This window comes from Metarhizium brunneum, chromosome 1 (genome assembly GCF_013426205.1).
Source record: "Metarhizium brunneum chromosome 1, complete sequence".
NCBI lineage: Eukaryota > Fungi > Ascomycota > Sordariomycetes > Hypocreales > Clavicipitaceae > Metarhizium > Metarhizium brunneum.
In genome coordinates, this window is record NC_089422.1 from 5,945,179 (window position 1) to 5,963,494 (window position 18,316).

Genomic DNA, 18,316 nt, shown 5'->3' on the forward strand with positions numbered 1-18,316 from the left:
ATTATAAATAAATATATTTTATTATAAATAAATATATTTTATTATAAATTATCTCTTAAAATATATAAAAAAAGTTTAAATATAATAAACACTTACCTACTAAGGGGGGTGAGCGCACCTAGCAAAAAGAGTGAGCCCGCCGAGCAATTCACCTCGAGTAGGTCAAGCGCTGCCAAATCAAGATGTAGGCTGCCTTTTAAGCAATCACTGTGACTGATGAAATGCGGGGGACATTCTGTCTCATGTGATGCAGTGATGTTGGATTCATCGAAGGTATACAATGAGTCAGACGCATGAGGCAAACGGAGGACACCAACCATAATCGAGCTGGCCAACACCGTTTGCAGAATATTGGTCTGACACCCACACCGTATTCACAATTTACCAGGCTGCCAATAGGTTGACCTATGAAACCTCTGCTGCCCCAAGCCTTGTCCCGCCGTTGTGTGACACAAACGCCGACATCTCGGGCACCTAAAACCCAACTGACAAACATTTAAGACGGAGCTGCTGACTGCTCAATCCTAAATCATGCAACCTTTTCTTTACCCGCGTGGTGATTCTCTTTGATAATTATACTTTCTACTTCACAAGCCTTGCTCTTGTCAATCTTCTCCTCAAAATGGCGTCAGGAGAGTTGGCGTCTGGGAGAGCGAAAAAGCTGATAGAGCGGTTTAAGAACAACATTGAGGGGAAAAGCACAATCAGCACCAATCAGGATGCCAATCACTTTCTTGAGGCCACTGACATCTTATGTCGATGCAAAACGCCAGCTTTTTATGTAGAGTCGATCATTTCGAGCGCGAAAGGAGTCGAAACTCTGGGGAGCGTTGTGCGAAGCGATCTCTCCACGGGCTTCATCTCATCTGTCATGACCATGCTGATGAAGCATCTTTCGAATCCCATGGTAAAAACCATCAACAGTGGGCACTTTCTTCAACGCATCTTGTTCGCGGTCCTGTGCCCCCCTACTTTCTGGTCAGCTGTTCTCAAACACCAGCAGAGTACTGGATTTAGTGTGGGTGAAGTTGAGACTTTTGCCTGGCTTTGTTTGGAGATTGTCTCAATGAAGTCTCCCGAACTTGACACACTGTATGGCGACGTTGGGGCTTTGATGGATAGCCAGTCTCTCATCAGAGCAGCCTCACATCCGGTCAGGAAACTGGCCTATCGAATCGAAAAAATCCTCAAACTGCACTCGATTGCGGCTACCGCAACCACAGGTCATGGCCCCGGTGGCCGCCATGACAATGACTTCCTGGACTTTCGCGCAATCTCCATCTATCCGACCGCAGATGAAGTCCGTTCCATGGATGAACCATTTCTGCAACGGTTAGATGATGTGTTCGATGTTCCGCGCGAGTCTCGGTCAGCTACATACCTCTCGTGGCTCTATCGGCTACTGAGAGAAGACATGCTTGCAGATATGAGGGACAATCTTGCCATTGCATGGGGCCAGAGGAAGGGACGGCGGAAACCTCCACGTCTTGGCGGACTGAGCCTCGTAGGATTCGGCGACGGCAGCAAGACGCGTGTTAATCCACTGGCTCTACAGCTGCAATGCGAGGATGGAATCGTATTCCCTCGTTCGATTGACCAGAGAGATCGAAAAACCTTCCTCGAAGGCTCTGGAAAATCGTTCATGAAAAACAACTCTATAGGCGTATTGTGCCGTAACAATGATATCATCGCCTTTGGCTGTCTAATTCGCAATGTCGACCTGCTGCTGAAAAAGACACCCACTGTCGTCATCAAGTTCATCAACGTAGAGGCATTGAAGAACTCATTGGAAGCACTCCTACATCCTATGAAAGGTGAACTCCAATTTCATGTTGTCGATACCGCTACTTTTGCCTATGAGCCCATCTTGCAGCGGTTGAAGGAGATTTACGAAATACCACTTGAAGACATGGTGCTGGATCCAAAATCGGCCACAAGCCTATATCAGCCGCCTGAAAAACTGTCGCAATTATTGAGGCAACTCCGAGCAGCACTTGACAAGCAACAAGAAGTTAACCTGTCCTCCTTCGGCCACATAGGCGGATCTATCCGTGTATCTGGTGCACAGCTGGAATCTCTGATCAACGGTCTGGAAAACTGCGTTGGTCAGATACAAGGTCCGCCAGGCACGGGGAAATCATTCATCGGGGCTCTGATATCGAGAATCATCCTTAAGCTCACCAATTATCGGATTTTGGTGTTGAGCTATACAAACCATGCTCTGGACCAGTTTCTCGAGGACCTATTGGACATCGGAGTATCGGAAAGGGACATGGTGCGGATCGGTTCCAAATCGACAACGAGAACTGAACCTCTTCGGCTTGAAACACTCTGCAAACAGCCAGCATTTCGGTTCTCCTTTGAAGTCAATGCTACCATTCGAAAGTATAAATCAGAAGCCTCTGACGTCAATGAACGGCTCGTTGATGTAGGGGAAAAACTCGCAACCGCCTACGTCGACCCAGATGACATACTTACGCTGCTGGAGTTCTCCGAAGATGCGACACCTTTTTGGCCCGCATTTCAAGTCCCAAAGCAGGATGATGGCTTTGAACTAATGGGCAAGAATAACAAGCCGATTCGAGCAGGTGAAATTCTGGAGTTATGGGTACAGGGGCAAGATTCCGGTGTTGTTCGTGCTCTGCTAGCCTCCATGGACCCAGCATCTCGCTCGGTATGGAGCATCCCCATCAGCTCGCGAACGGAGTTTTTGAATCAGTGGTGCTCCAAAGTACGCCATGACCAGACCCAAGAGTTTGCTAGCCTTGCGGAGATGTCGAGCAGGATTCAGCGAGAAATTGACAGTTTGTACAACGAATCCAAGCGAAAGGTTCTGCGGAGTAAACGTGTTATTGGTTGCACTACTACTGCGGCGGCCATGTACCAATCTATCATCGAGTCAGCGCAGCCTGACATGGTCTTAGTCGAAGAGGCAGGAGAGATTCTAGAAGCTCACATCATCACTGCACTCAGCTCATCGGTGAAACAGCTCGTGCTCATTGGTGACCATAAACAACTTCGCCCCAAGGTAAACAACTATACCCTCACAGTGGAAAAGGGCGAAGGGTTCAACCTCAACATGTCCATGTTCGAAAGGCTGATACATCAGGGCCACTCATATACTACTCTCCGAGAACAGCATCGCAGCCATCCCGAGATTTCCCACTTTGTCCGTCGCCTGGCCTATGAACATCTTGAAAATAATCCGAAAACCCTCGAGCGTGAAAAAGTCAGAGGACTCAAAGGGAGAGTTATTTTTGTCCATCATGAGCACCAGGAGGAGAAACTTGCTGATGTGGCCGATCGTCAGCTGGGAGAGTCCAAGAAAAACGCGTTCGAGGCTGAAATGGTGCTCAAGATGGTCCGGTACCTAAGCCAGCAAGGATATAAATCCAAGCACATGGTAGTCCTGACGCCGTACTTGGGTCAGCTGTCGTTGTTGAGACAAAAACTCAGTCGTGATCATGACCCCTGGTTGAATGACCTGGACTCATATGAATTGACTCGTGCCGGGCTGATGACACAAGCCGCTGCCAAAGTGAACAAACAGCCGCTGCGGTTGTCCACCATTGGTTTGTCATAAGAAATGGTAACTGCACTGGTGTTGAAAGCTAACTTTTATAGATAATTACCAAGGCGAGGAGAGCGACATTGTCATCGCGTCTCTCACCAGAAGCAACTCATCTGGAGATATCGGATTCATGGCCGCACCCGAGCGACTGGTGGTTCTCATGTCACGAGCGAGGAATTGCGCCGTGCTATTTGGAAATATGCACACTTTTACAAAGAGTAAAAAGGGCGGCGAGTTGTGGGGAGACTTTTTCCAGGCCCTTAAAGAAAAGGAGTGCTTGTTCGATGGTGTGCCTGTGTATTGTGAGCGACACCCTGATCGAGAGGCACTCCTGAAATCAGCAAATGACTTCGACCAGCATTGCCCTGATGGGGGCTGTTCAGAGCCTTGGTAGGTTATTCTCCGTTTTAGTGTTACAGCATTGATCCCCCCTTTTAACATTTGTTAGTGGCAAGCCGTTGAGCTGTGGGAAGCATGCCTGTGATCTTCGATGCCATCGAGCTATTGATCATTCTCAGTTTCCCTGCAACAAAAGGGTCTCTCATACTTGTGTTCGAGGGCACAAGTCGAAAATCCTCTGCTCAACAAAAGTTGAAGGCTGCAAGTCGTGTGCTCGCGAAGATGAAGAGATTCGCCGGCGCGCCGCACAAGACTTGAAGTTAGAGATCATGAGACAAGAAAAACAAGCCGCATATGCTAGTGAACTTCAAAAGATTGGCGATGAGATTGATCACTATGAGCGCGTCTTGGCTTACAAGAGAGAAGAGCAGACGCAACAGGCTCAGCTGGAAGAAAAGAAGGCCAAGCTGAAGGGCTTGAAGGCAGCCCAAGAAAGGAGAGAGGCAGTTGAAAGTTCCAAAAAGGCACAAGCGCGGAAGGACCAACCTAGGACGGGAAACAGCAAGAACTCGGGCTCCAAACTTAAGAGTCAAGCACAGCAAGAATGGGAATGGATGAAAGAGCACGGTGAGCCCAGTAATGAGGCTCTCAACAAACTCATGGACCTAATAGGTCTCGAGACTGTAAAGGAGGAATTCTTGGCTGTCAAGTCCAACATTGATACAAAAATCCGGCAAGAGCTATCGTTGTCCGAGGAAAGACTGAGCTGTTCATTGCTGGGCAATCCGGGGACGGGTAAGATGTGCCCCAAATACATGGCAGATGGCATGGGTGCTAACTCACAATTTCAGGAAAAACAACAGTTGCTCGCCTGTGGGCAGAATTCCTTGCATGTACAGGAGCTCTCCCTGGCGATGGCTTCAAGGAAACCTCCGGATCCAAGCTTGCCAATATGGGCGTTTCTGGCTGCGAAAAGCTCTTAGAGGACCTGAAGGACAATGGAGGGGGCGTGTTATTTATTGACGAAGCTTACCAGTTGTCCTCGGGGAACAGTCCCGGCGGCAAGGCAGTATTGGACTATCTCCTTGCCGAGGTAGAGAACCTCCGTGGCAAAGTGTCATTCGTTATTGCGGGCTATGACAAGCAAATGGAAACCTTTTTCGCCCATAATCCTGGGTTTCCCAGCCGATTTCCGATCCAGATGCGATTCAACGACTACTCAGACGACGAGCTGCTCCAGATCCTCCAACGCCAGGTTGACCGGAAATACAAGGGCAGAATGGCCATTGAAGACGGGCCCGACGGCTTGTATTTCCGAATAGCTGCTCGGCGGATTGGTCGCGGTCGAGGTAAAGAGGGCTTTGGTAATGCTCGTGCTGTAGAGAATGTACTGGCACAGATGGGGAAGAGGCAGTCAACCAGGCTTCGGCAAGCACGCCGGTCCGGTGCCAAGCCTGACGATCATTTTCTCACCAAAGAAGACATCATTGGTCCGGAGCCATCCGCGACGTTGGTCAATTGCAAGGCATGGCAGAGGCTGAATGAAATGATTGGCCTTGCCGAAGTAAAGCAGGAGGTTAGGGTTCTGCTGGACTCACTTACAACAAACTACCAAAGAGAGCTTGAAGAAGAACCCCTCATGTCCTTCTCTCTCAACCGCGTCTTCATCGGGTCTCCCGGAACTGGGAAAACGACAGTGGCTAAGCTTTACGGCAAGATACTAGCATCACTGGGCATGTTGTCGAACGGTGAGGTAGTTGTCAAGACGCCGGCCGACTTCATTGGGTCTGTGCTTGGACAGTCTGAGGCGCAGACCAAGGCCATACTCGCCTCGACGATAGGTAAAGTTCTCGTCATTGACGAGGCATACGGGCTGCAAGGTGCCGGGGGTGCCGATGGCTCGCATGTAGCCGACCCATATAGGACTGCTGTCGTGGACACCATTGTGGCCGAGGTTCAAAATGTGCCCGGCGAAGACAGATGTGTTATACTTCTGGGATACAAGGAACAAATGGAGGAAATGTTCCAAAATGTTAATCCAGGGCTCAGTCGCCGCTTCGCCATCGACTCGCCATTCATATTCCAAGACTTTGACGACGATGCCCTATCACGAATCCTGGATTTGAAGCTCAAAGATGGTGGATTCCAGGCAACTGCGCAGGCCAAGCGAGTTGCGCTGGACATTCTTTCCCGGGAGCGTAACCGTCCGAATTTTGGCAATGCTGGTGCCATAGACAACTTATTGAGTAAAGCAAAAGGCGGCTATCAGAAGCGGATTTCCGCGGGAAAAGCGAAAAGAAGCCAATTGGAGGCAGTCGACTTTGATGACAACTTTGACCGCCGGAGCGCAACTGATGTAGAGGAACTCTTTGCAGGGGATATCGGACGCGAAAAGGTCATTTCACTACTCAAAAATATCCAGGATAGATTCAGGCAGCTCAAGAGCCTGGGAATGGATGTCGACGAGGAAATCCCATTCAACTTTTTATTTCGAGGTCCCCCAGGCACCGGAAAGACGATGACGGCAAGGAAGTTTGGCAAGTTGTACTACGACATGGGATTCCTCAGCAAGGCCGAGGTGGTCGAATGCTCAGCAACAGACCTCATTGGCCAGTACGTTGGACATACCGGTCCAAAAGTCCACAAGGTTTTGAACAATGCGCTCGGAAAAGTCTTGTTCATCGACGAGGCCTACCGACTCGCAGGGCACGGCTTCGCAAAGGAAGCAGTTGACGAGCTCGTGGACTCGGTCACCAAAGAAAAGTACAAAGGCAAGCTCATCATAATCCTGGCCGGCTACGTCAAAGACATCAACAATCTTTTGTCTGCGAATCCTGGGATGACGAGCCGATTCCCCGAGACGATAGACTTTGACCCGCTCAGCGCTGAGGACTGCCTCAAGCTGCTCACAAGCTCGCTGGCCAAGAGGAAGGCAGACATTGAGCGAAAAGGAAAACTGCTAGACTTGTCCTGCTTGCAATACCCATCCGAAGATTTTGAAAGGAACATTCTGGACTTGTTTCGGTCACTCTCAGGGGTCGAGGGATGGGCCAGCGCGAGGGATGTTAAGCAGCTTGCCAAGGACATCTTTCGCAATGTAGATCTTTCTTCTCCGTCATTAAAAGTCGAGCAAGATGAGGTCAGCGAAGCGCTTAACACCATGCTCCTGAAACGCTCAAAAATGGAACAAGATGCTGCGGCGACAGACTTGAGCCTGGACTTGGCGAACCTCCAACTGCGCGAGGGTTCGCGACCACCCTTGCCCTCCCAGAGCAATATATCTACCAAATCCCAGCAAGAAGAGCGCACAAACAAGACAGATGACGTGGTCAGTACGGAGGAGCCCGACCAAGACAAATCGGCCTGCGATGGCCTGGGCATTCGGGACGCTGGTGTAAGAGATGAGGTTTGGGAACAGCTTCAGCAAGATTGGGCCGAGGAGCAACGCCGCGAGGCAGAGTATCGCGAATTAAAAGAGGCGCAGAAATCTGCTACAGACGAGAATCGGGAGCGCATTGTGCGGCAGTTGATAGAAGAAGAAAAACGTAGGAAAGAAGAGGCGGCTATGAAGGCAAGATTAATGGCTCTTGGAAGATGTCCCGTTGGCTATCACTGGATTAAGCAAAGCGGTGGTTACAGATGCGCTGGGGGTTCCCATTACATGTCAGATGCGGATATTAATGCCCTTTGAGCAGTGCAGGGGAATATGATGGTAGATTTGCACTAGGATTTTATTGTTTATTATTTTTTTTTTGACGCTCTTCCCAGTCCGGTATCCGACCAAGGATTTTGCAAAGATGATTCATCACGCAGTCTTTGGATATGTGTCGCTGCGACTCATGAGAGAATATAGCATGGTAATTTGCATTCGCAATGACACTGCTTTGCAGAAACGACGAATAGGGAATGCTCGCCGTGGAAGTACCCATAGATGTCATGTACTATGTATTTTATAGCAGGCCTACTAGAGATTGATCAGCTATTTACATACTGGCACTAGGACAGACACGTATAATCCAAAGGGATTGCTAAAGCAAATAGCGAGGACAGAGAAGAACAACAACCACAGCCCGAATCGCAGACATTGCCAAGCTCTACGTCACGAATACATGGCCGACTACAAGTTCCGCCGCACATGGTTCGGGTGTGTGGTGAGGGAACTAGTGGCAATCTTAATTCGACATGTTCGTATTTAACCTAGTTCTTTTATTCTCCAACCTATCCAAATACTAATGGAAGCACTACATCAGGGTAGGGCCTAGTAAAGACGACGCAATATGGCTGGTCGTGCCTAAGCCATATATCCGTAACAGACCACGTAAAACACCATGAATACCCGCATCGCGATGCATTAGACGCTAGCAAACTAGCAGCCAAATGGTAAACACTATCTGTTCGTTAACACCGTGTGCTAGTTTCGCCTCATCCCGGAGGATGAGCTGTGTATGTACCAATACCAAATATACAAGGAGCTCGATGTCTTAAGCTGTGGATGGGACACCCGCCACAGCCTCCATCGCTCCTTCGGTCCCACTTCAATGTATTACCCGTTGGCAACTAAGTGGACTTTTACTTAGTTAGCCACAAAATTCTAAGACAGCCATGAAAGTCTAAGATAACTAGTACTTACTTTTAATTAAAATATAATATTAAAAAAACTATTAAATTAGCTATAAGAAAAGCTATAAAAAAAGCTAAAAGAACTAAAAAAGCTTATAAAGCCAAGGCTACCAAGTAAATTTATATTGGCGGTTTTACCTCTTCTAGAGGGGTAATTAATTTATATATAAAAGTCTAGGTAAAGCTTATCCTGGCCTTTTATAGCTGTCCTAGAATTTTATGGCCAATTAAGTAGGAAGGGTCCACTTAGTTGCCAACGGGTATGTATTTTCCCATTCCCTAGCACTCCACACAGTGTCCGCGTGATACCATGACCTATCTTGCTTAAATGCCCATGGTAAACTGTAACCGTATTTTTCCAAGTCCCCGTCTCGTTTCTTCCGCGGGGTGAACGGATCGGGGTATCGACCACGGCCTGTGATAAAGCGCTCAATGCGATATACCAAGTATTTACGAGAATCCCGTGCTGATGCCCCAGCCAAGGCAGGCAACGGGCTTTGCCTTTCATCACGAGCGACCCATGCCTCGTCGCGATAGTTGGTAAAGAATTCATACAATTTCACATGATCCAAGGTCATTTCCTTGCTCAGAAATCTGAAGAAGAGAACCCAGGAGCCCGGAACAAAGGAAATGTCCGCCAGCTCAAGGGAGCGGAGAGTTCCGCGAAACGCTCCTAGACCGTCGCGCAACTGGGTCTCGGTTACGCACAAGCCAAAAAGTGATAGGCTTCGGAGATGGTGCAATTCCACATCGGGCCAGACTAACTCGCAGAAAGGCATATAATCACCATTGTCGAAGTACAAGAGGAGAGAGTGCAGTGACGGCGCATCGGCGATGATGCCGCCAATGTAGTCGGTTGCCTCGTCGGAATGTTCGTAGTCGTTAAAACTGAGCGAGAGGTGTTGCAGAGACGGGAAACCCTCGTCATAATTAGCAAGGCAGGAGGCTGCGGCATCACGCCAGCTATTCAGTTCCATGTATTCGCCGTGAATATGCGTCAGTCGCTCAGCATGGCCCGCGAGACAGGCGGACTGCAGCAGAGCCCAGAAATGACGTGTCGCTTCGCGCTCCCCTCCATCCAACGGGGGAGGCTCCACCAAAATCTTCTGCGCTACGGTGCTCAAGGAATTCTGTGACCATGCCCGTTCACTTGGTGGCAGTACCCTAGACATTTCCCGAGGATCTGGCATCCTGCTTTCCACACCCAATAGTCGTGGCAAATTCTGCAAAGCGTCTCGAAGCATACGGTTCTCGTTGTCGTCCTTCAACATGTGCTATTGGTCAGACAGAAACTGGCGATAGTTTTGGTAAAAACCGTGTAGTTCTTCTTGGGTAAATTGCTGCACAAAAGAGGCTACGTGGTATCGGGAACACAACCCATCGCAAGCGGTCTTGGCCACCCAGTCGGCCAAGTCGGGACTGACTCTAGAAGCATTCAGGACTCTACAATCGTAGCTGATGTACCTCACATGCTTGTTGAGCTTCTCCGATCTTGAAATGTCCAGCAGCTTCTCAAAGCTCCCAAGATGCACTTTCAGGTAAACCGTCCTGAAAAGCGTCGAGAGTGACGGTCCATCGAAAGCACGAGAGACCAGGCGAAGGGCTTTTAAATCGGCTCGCGGAAGAAAAGCGCATATCATTCCCAGAACCTCGAACGGTAGTCTCTCCAGCGGGCTCCTCATGGTAAATTCGGCCGCCATTTTCGACGGGCGGCTCGCCATTCAGAGTCGGTGACGGGTGGGAAGGTGGCGGCGACGATGAGAAAAGGGGCAGCAGAGGGCCGCTACATAAATTCAACGTGGAAAGAGCGCGCGGTCTGACGGGTCACGTTACTGGCGAGTAAAGACACCTGGGTGGGGAACTCAAATATCAACTGATATTACCGAGTTACAGAGTACAGTGAACCGGGCCTATAACAATATGTATGCTTCGCGAGGCCCCTCTTATCGTTATTCGGCGACTATCGTCAAGGTGCGACTATTATGGGTCATGACTCATATACCTTTACATATATTTACTATGATAAGGTACATTTACAAGGATTGGTTTTTTTTTTGACCGCGTCACGGCTAGAAAAACGCGCTGTAGGCCTTAAATAGGTTCTTATAGGCCTTAGTAGGCCCGTAATAACAATAAAAGCCCTGATTTATATAGTGACTAAGCTTAATACCTACAATATTGTTAATAACCTGACTATTAATAATTTACTAGGGAAAAACCTTAGATGACCGTGAATTATCGTAATAACCTAATCATTGCTAAGATACATGATTGTTATAGAGCAGGTTTACTGTATATCGGATTTCTAATCCTTGGATAACAGGTCACATAACCTGACAGGTAAGTTGTCCGTGGGCTTACTCCTTTGACTAGACATGTTTATCCCCTTGGTATCTATTATATATTAGCTTTTTTTATATTTATATATAACAAAATAAATAACTAGTATTATAAGCCCCTTTTTCCAATATAAAAGCGCCACAGGGCAAAACTTGTAGACGCCTACGGATTGTTACCATAGCAGCTGCAATTATCATATTTCACTCCACACTTGCAGGGGTCTCTGACCAGGTATAAAAGCGGTCAAACTTGCAGGATTTTTAATCAATCAACTGAGACATTTAATCATCACTTTTTTCATCATTAATACAACACTGTCAATTGAGGCCCTAAAAAGCCTCCCAAAGTACCGTTATTTTCCATCGTGCAAATTGCTGTTGTTGGCTCAACAGGCCCCCGCAGGATGTGAATAAGCAACATCTCGCGCGCTTTGCCTACGCCAGGACAACTCGTTGGCATCAGGGCCTTGTAATATAAAGAGAAGAATAATAAATAAAGTCCGACGTCACCCACATATCTAGCGCCACACCAGTCGGCACAGTACTTAATCTTCCTTTTTGCTGCATAAACTTTTAAAGCCTTGGCGATAACCCTACGGAACTAGACGATGTCGCAAAACCATACCTCATGCATCTCGAGCCAAAACTCAGTCACTTGTTGAAGTCACAACCACAAACTACACCCCCAGAGGGAACCTCCTCGCCAGCGAGGCCTCGCCCGCATCCTCGCCACTCGACTTCGGCATCGTCCTCGCGCAGCCTGCATCCCAAGGGCCACACTCGGCCTCGCAAACCGCCTCCCCGTCCGGCAACTTCCCCGTGTCAAAGTACCTGGCGACGATGCCCCTCGTGCACTCGCTGTACGCCGAGATGGCGGCACAATGCCCCATGGCTTCCTGCACAACCACCCTGGCGTGCGGGTGCTTCCTGGCCATGGCCCGCGCAGACGCCAGCGGCGTGACGGGATCCAGCCTGTTGGTCAGGAACATGATCGGCGCGGCGGGCTGGCCCCGTTGCGGCTGCTCGCCGTCGCGGGCGGGCTCCGGGGAGGTAAAGGGCCCACGAAAGGACCAGTTGGGCTTGAAGCGCCACCCGGAGCAGGGGAAGCGGACGGTGGACATGAGGCCGCCGAATACGGCCGACTGGGCGAGCTGCCTGTCGACGTAGCGCGCCCACCAGGACGGCTTCTTGCCGCGGATGTCTTCGCCGTCGCCGCAGAGGACCGCCGTCAGGGGGTCGGTGCCCAGGTCCGGCTTGGCGGTCTGGTTGGCGACGGGACACGCGTCTTGGAGGGGCGCGCCGAGCCCGGACTCGATCATGGCCAGGATGGTGTCGTAGGTTCCGTGGACCATGGCGTTGTCAAGGACCTCGGCGGTCTGGATGAAGGATTTGAGGGGCGTGTAGGCCGCCCCGACGAGGACCAGGCGGATGTCCGTGCCCGTCAGGACGACGGAGCTGCCCAGGGGGCCGACGCCGGCCACGGGTGCCTCGTCGATCTGTTTGACCCATGGCCAGAATCGGGTGCGCAGGTCTGAGGCGGATTTGTCTTGGGGGCGGGCGAGACGGCAGACCTGGGGACCGGCGTGGAAACACCCGTCAAAGAATTTGTCAACGATGGCGTCGGAATCGACACTGTTTGTCAGCCAGCCCTGCACCACACGTCTGGTTAGTTCCTATCAGAATGGACGGGCCTGGGGGAAAGGGGGGGGAGGAAAGACTCACGGGGCCGGTAGCATAGTCGTCGGCGTTGGAGACTCCATCGAGCACAATTCGTCCAATGCGCCCCGGGAACAGCGAAGCAAAGTAGTTTCCAAGAATGGTGCCGTACGAAAACCCCATGTACTGCAGTCTCGGAACATCCCCTTCGTTCCTCTTCAGTAGTTCCACGGGCCCATCACGAGCAGCTTCCGTCTTCCTCAGCTCGTCAATGCTGTCCACCATGGCAACCATGTCTCTGGCGACGGACGGCGTCCCCAGATACTTGAAAATCTCGCCCCCGTTCAGACCCTCGGCGTCAGCCTTCTCGCATCTCCTTCCGTATCCATCGTACAGGGCCAATCCGTATGAGATTGCCGCTAGGCTTTTATCCGGCCCCCCGTTCCCTCTCGTCTCGAGCTTCCACGCATCCCTGGCAAGAGCAGCGACAGGGAAACAGTTGGCCAGGGGCCTGCTATTCCCAGTCCCACGAGGATCAAAGGAAACTATGTCATAATGCTTCTTGCCGGGGCTGTCGACGTAGTCCCGCAGAAAATGGCCGTTGTCAACGACAAAGCTTACACCTGAACCGCCTGGCCCGCCGGGATTGGTGAAGATGGGCCCGCCAAAGGCAGGGTCATGATCGGGTATCTTGGCAGGGAGCTTGATGACGGCAATGGCGACGGTTCGTGGGTCGGTACTATTTTTCCAGTCGAGGGGGAGCTTGAGCCGGGCGCATTTGAAGGCGGCATAGCAGTCATGGTACCGGAGGTCTGTGGACGGGCTGATGGAATCCCAGTCGAACTCGGGAGCAGCAGCGCCTGCCGTGACGATGGCAGATAAGCCGAGGATGAGGTCGTCACGAAGTCGCATGCTGGCTCGACAAGTGGTGATGTAGCTGGTGTGGTGTTGGTTTTGAACTTCTGATGCAGACCATGAAGATCCAGGAGTCTGCAGCAGTTTGCGACTTGCGAGACTCAACCCATTTATCACTGCAGGCAATTGTCAGCTTCCAGTTGACGTCCTCCTGTCAGCCTGCGTTGGCGTCCTCCCGTCAGCCTGCATGCGTCAAGTGGTAAATTATAGGGGGGGTGTCAGACCGTACAGGCCGTGTTGAACCGTACAGGAATTTCGGGCCGCCTACGGAGTAACAGATGGTCCAAAAGGCGCTAAACGGTCCAGAAAAAGTGGGTTTTTATGTAATTTTAACTAATTAAAAAAAAGAAAAAAGAAAAAAAAAAGGGAGGAAGTTAAGAGCCTTAATTAACCTACAATAAGTTAAGAGGTCAATTACAAGAAATTACAAAATTACCACTACAGTATATTACATATATTTATATTAATTAGCAAGTAATTTTTATATATAAGTTCTTTATATAAATCAGACTATGCTTATACTATTAGTAGCTTCCTATACCGTCAGTAACTTCCTATACTGTTAGCAGCTTTCTACACTGTTCAACAGCTTTTTGCACCAGACTGGTCCTCCCGTCAGCCTGCATTGGCCCACCCCCGCAGCCTAGTGGTTGCCGTACCCAGTGTGTGGCATCCAACTTGACATGTTGTGTAACTGAAGCTAAGTCAAAATAGGAAAGTAGAGCTTGACGATAAGTCGAAACGCGGGGACACAGCATGCTCTCATGACCGCACCGTCAAATGGCTCGTTCGCCATCATGTTGTGCAAACCTAGTCGATTGATTTACTACCAATGGTCAAGTATACTTCACGTGCAATCAGGCGATATATGCCAGCTTAGAAATTCTAGTCCGCAGGCGGTCGCGGAGTGCTCGCCATCCTCGATCCTTGCCCCGAATCAGGCCTGCCTACCATGCTGGCAGCCGCCGAATCATCATCATTGATGCGAACAACTGTCCACTTCTGGGCAGGGCCCTGCATGCCTGCCCACAAGTCGGCGGGCAGATACTCGCCAACATCCTGTCGAAAGGCTTCTCTGGACACGCGGTCCGCCTCGAGTATCTTGTCCACCGAGTCCTGGGCCTTGCGCCAGATGCCCTGGACTCGCTCGTCGACGGCCCGCCGCCTTTCGACTTCTAGGACAAGACTGCCGTAGGCACTTGCATACCCCTCGTAGAAATCTCTCATTTCGTTCATCTCTCTGACCTTTCCAAAAACGGCTTCCTTCTCCAGCTCCCACCGCAGTCTGAAATCTTCCTCTGCGGCGACGTAGTCGTCGATGCGATCGCCAATCTGTCCAACTAATGCAAACGCTGAAATTATACCAAAATAAGACTCCTTTGAATGGTCTACATGCTCTTGTAATGAAGTGTATTCTTGCTCCATGGCCGCGAGGCGCTCTTGAATCTCTCGTACAACGTCTTCAACCTCGTCTGCGTCTTGTACAACTACCTTGAGCATTTCCGCTCGGTCTTCTGCCGTCTTGGGTTCGAGGTCAGACATGTGCGACTCTTGCTCGGCAATGACGCCAGATATCGACACTCCGTCACTGCTTTGTGACTGCGTGACCTCGGCAGCCTTCCTGCGTGCGAGGGCCGCTGCACCTTCGGTTGTGCGAATCGCGGTGACGCACATGTCAAAGTGCTTAGTTAGCGACGCCAACAGCTGTGCCATGGATGACGAGTGATCGTCGAGACTCTGCAGGAGTACCATGGGAGTAAGATGTGCATCATCGCCCGGTTTCTGGGGATAGGATTCGTTTATGCGCTGTCCTAGATTTCGAATATCGGTTTCGAGGCGGAGCAGATCTCCATCGAATGATTGTTGGATAGTCTAGAGATGTGTTAGGGTTGAGCCGTAAAGTAAATGTCCAAGCAGATGCGGATAAAGGTCTGGCAAGGCTGACTTACCTGCAAGTCCTGTATGCTCTTCTTCATGACCTCTCGCATGCCATGGACGCTAGATTCATCGACAAAATCTAACAAACTCTTCCGTTCTCTATCGCTTGGTTGTAGGAGGGTCTGCACATGTGTGTCTCGAAGCATGTCCATGGTACCCGTCAAGGCACCGTCAACGTCATCCATGGCCTTGATAAGCTTCTTGAAGTCTCGTTTGCCCCATTCATAGGTGGTCTGAAGGCTTCTCCTGATGCGCACCAGGATGGCATTTTGATCGCGAAGATAGTTGCAGACGAAAGCGGTTTGCGCCGCCAGCAGCAGCATCTCCTCGTGAGAGTGTCGCGCCTCGGTCGCAAGCTCGTTGGCACGCAGCACATGATTCATGGAGGACAAGGAGCGCTTGGCAACGAGTAAATGGTTTACGAGGGTATCGACGGAAATGGTCGGGGACTTGGGTTGATGGTCATCGGAGCGCTTGAGAGATGCCGATGATGATGCCGCGCTGCGGCGAGACGAGGCCGCCGGCGAGGCAGCCATGTTGGGGAAACGGGAGCAGAACGGTGTTGGAGTTCAGGTGGGAGGATGCGGTGTGTTGAACAGGCTGTGGGTGAAATGAAGCAAACGCAGATGGCGCTACATGATGATGAGCCCCTGCGTCGCTAACGTGGAAAAGGATGAGACGAATCGACGGCGTGGGGTGAGGCTGCACGGATGATGCAAGGACGAGCTTCACGACGGCACTGGGGACGAAGACGACTTGACGCATGCAGCTGGCCATCTGGAGATGGCTGAGCTCCGATAAGGCCGATAACGAATGGCGCTCCGATAATGGCAACATTTTAAGGTTGCAGGGACCGGTGACAATGGCACCATGGCACCATGGCAAGCCATGATTAGCCATTCTGAGGACTAGCGTCGCAGCAAACGCCGCGACTTTTGCGCCGTCGCCGGCCTCGCATGCATTGTCGTGTCAATTGATGGCTCTTTGATGCAGAATGGGCAAGTTGGTCTGTGTCAATGCCGGCATGGACATGCGGTGTGGCGGGCGCGACGCCAGAGAACTCAACTGACTGGAGAACTTTCAACTCGTTAAGACGGCAGCCGACAGCAGCCGGCGCCAGCCACGCCAACCAGACTAGTACTCCGTATTGACACATGCATTTGATCCAAACCGCAAGAGCCATCGACCCCGAGCAGCGCAAACGCTTGCCTCTGGACGCGTATCGAAGGGCCAACCGGTCAACTGGTAGGAGAGAGACAGCACGTGTTTTCGCTGCGTCCGATGATGCATCCTTGGCTACGGCTCTTCTCCCGCGATCAGCCAACACGCACTACATATCATCATCCAGACATGCCGCCCGTCGCATTCTCAATCATCATTTCCATCTGTCGTTAGACAACATACTTTCGTTTCACAGCATACTCAAATCACCATCTACGTGCTTGACGCCCGTCACCTTGGTGCCGTCCCCAAGATGCCACTCGGCCATCTCTAGGAGCTTAAATTCGGGTCGTCCATCTTCAGATTCGGCTCGAGGCGCCGTCAAAACTCGAGTTCTGGAGGCAGCAGTTACTCGGATGACTCCCAACCCCAAGGTGGCCTTGGCATTGTCACCGACACCACCTCCTCGAGTCCGTCAACATATGGACTTGGAGACTACGCGCCACGAGCATCTGGAGCCCTGACGCCAGCAACGCCCAGGTTTCCACACAAATTCATCCATCCCAGGCCAAAGCCCGGCGATATCTCTGTGCCTCCACACCAACTGCTGAAAAGCGAGGAGGCAAAGCGGCGTCGAGCAGCCCATAGATCGTCTGGCCAGTCGCTGCCGCGGCAAGGGACCCGACTAGCCTCTATCGACGAAGATGGCGATGACGGCGATGAAACGCCTGGTAGAGATGGACCTCAGTCGCCTCCCCCGGTCAAATGGCCGCAGCTAAGCTGCAAGATGTGTCCCAATGTGTCATTCAGCCGCCAGATTGATCTCGATTGCCACATAGAAATGTCCCACCCCCGGTGTGCTGAGGTGAGAGTACTGTCGAAAGACTCGAATGAAATGGACAACGCGTTTTGTCAGCTCAAAAACTCGGCCAGGAAAGTGCTGGATAGCCTTACACCCACTGAGACAGTGACGAGTGATTGGAGAAGCTAGTCGCCTGTCTCACCAGATCCTACGCCTCTAGACAAGCTGACAACAAAATCGGCAGGACAGCGATCTTCATTTGACGCCAAGCTAAGTGAGCATCACGGCCCGCCTCTCAAGCCGACGTTGCCACTTGCTGTAATTGACACTGAGACTGAGCCGTTGCCGCTGGAGAAATGGCAATCCAAGGGCGAAGAGCCGTCTTCCCGTCATGGGCATCTGGATTTCAAAAAAGGAACTTCGTCTGAACTGACTTGGATGGTGCAAACAAGTGACGACTTTGCGGAGCGCCAACGACAGGACTCCATTGATTCATTCATGTCAGACAATTCTGCGCTCAACGCTAGAATGGCTCAGCACTTGAGTCCTTGCGATGTCGAATTAGGATCGTCTCTGTCAAGCGATATCTTGAGCGACATCTCGAGCGATGACTACCTATACAGCGTCTCGAGCGATTATGGTGCGAGCAGTCATGGAGAGTCTAGTCCGGTGTGGACGCGGCCTTGGAAATCACAGGATGGAGTAGTCCCGGGCACTTGGCTCTGTCCGCACTGTGAGCAGGGTCTCAATCTTGGCGACAGCAGACAAACCGCAGCCATGAGAGAGGATTACAAAAGGTTGCAAATACAGCCGCCGTTCGAGAGACTAGCTGGTTGGGGGATTCTGCAGAGAAAGTGTGGCTTCTGTAACAAGAAGGCATTTTGCAAGCTGTTTGAGCACGACAAGAAGCAGGAGCAAGGAGATGATTCAATGGCAGACTGAGTTGTAGTCTTGGTTGGTTTTATTTGTCAATGA

At 50.9% G+C, this 18,316-nt stretch overlaps 5 protein-coding genes across 5 annotated transcripts; 2 read left to right on the forward strand and 3 right to left on the reverse strand.

Moving 5' to 3' along the window:
• Window positions 1-622: 622 nt before the first annotated feature.
• Znfx1_2 (NFX1-type zinc finger-containing protein 1) lies at window positions 623-7,601 on the forward strand (the record flags this gene model as incomplete). Its single annotated transcript, XM_014693256.1, has 4 exons — window positions 623-3,572; window positions 3,625-3,961; window positions 4,020-4,705; window positions 4,762-7,601. The coding sequence occupies 4 exons, from the start codon at window positions 623-625 to the stop codon at window positions 7,599-7,601; spliced, it is 6,813 nt and encodes a 2,270-aa protein (XP_014548742.1).
• Window positions 7,602-8,757: 1,156 nt separating this feature from the next.
• Window positions 8,758-10,230, reverse strand: G6M90_00g017920 (uncharacterized protein; the record flags this gene model as incomplete). The annotated part of the gene is made up of 2 exons (XM_014693255.2): window positions 8,758-9,804; window positions 9,889-10,230. 2 exons carry the CDS (start codon window positions 10,228-10,230, stop codon window positions 8,758-8,760), a joined length of 1,389 nt encoding a protein of 462 aa, XP_014548741.2.
• A 1,316-nt stretch (window positions 10,231-11,546) lies between these two features.
• tap_1 (Tripeptidyl aminopeptidase) lies at window positions 11,547-13,437 on the reverse strand (the record flags this gene model as incomplete). The annotated part of the gene is made up of 2 exons (XM_014693254.1): window positions 11,547-12,518; window positions 12,592-13,437. The coding sequence occupies 2 exons, from the start codon at window positions 13,435-13,437 to the stop codon at window positions 11,547-11,549; spliced, it is 1,818 nt and encodes a 605-aa protein (XP_014548740.1).
• Window positions 13,438-14,325: 888 nt separating this feature from the next.
• On the reverse strand, window positions 14,326-15,914 carry ATG17 (Autophagy-related protein 17; the record flags this gene model as incomplete). The annotated part of the gene is made up of 2 exons (XM_014693253.1): window positions 14,326-15,312; window positions 15,390-15,914. The coding sequence occupies 2 exons, from the start codon at window positions 15,912-15,914 to the stop codon at window positions 14,326-14,328; spliced, it is 1,512 nt and encodes a 503-aa protein (XP_014548739.1).
• A 1,520-nt stretch (window positions 15,915-17,434) lies between these two features.
• Window positions 17,435-18,283, forward strand: G6M90_00g017950 (uncharacterized protein; the record flags this gene model as incomplete). The annotated part of the gene is made up of 2 exons (XM_014693252.1): window positions 17,435-17,513; window positions 17,586-18,283. 2 exons carry the CDS (start codon window positions 17,435-17,437, stop codon window positions 18,281-18,283), a joined length of 777 nt encoding a protein of 258 aa, XP_014548738.1.
• Between the last annotated feature and the right edge of the window lie 33 nt (window positions 18,284-18,316).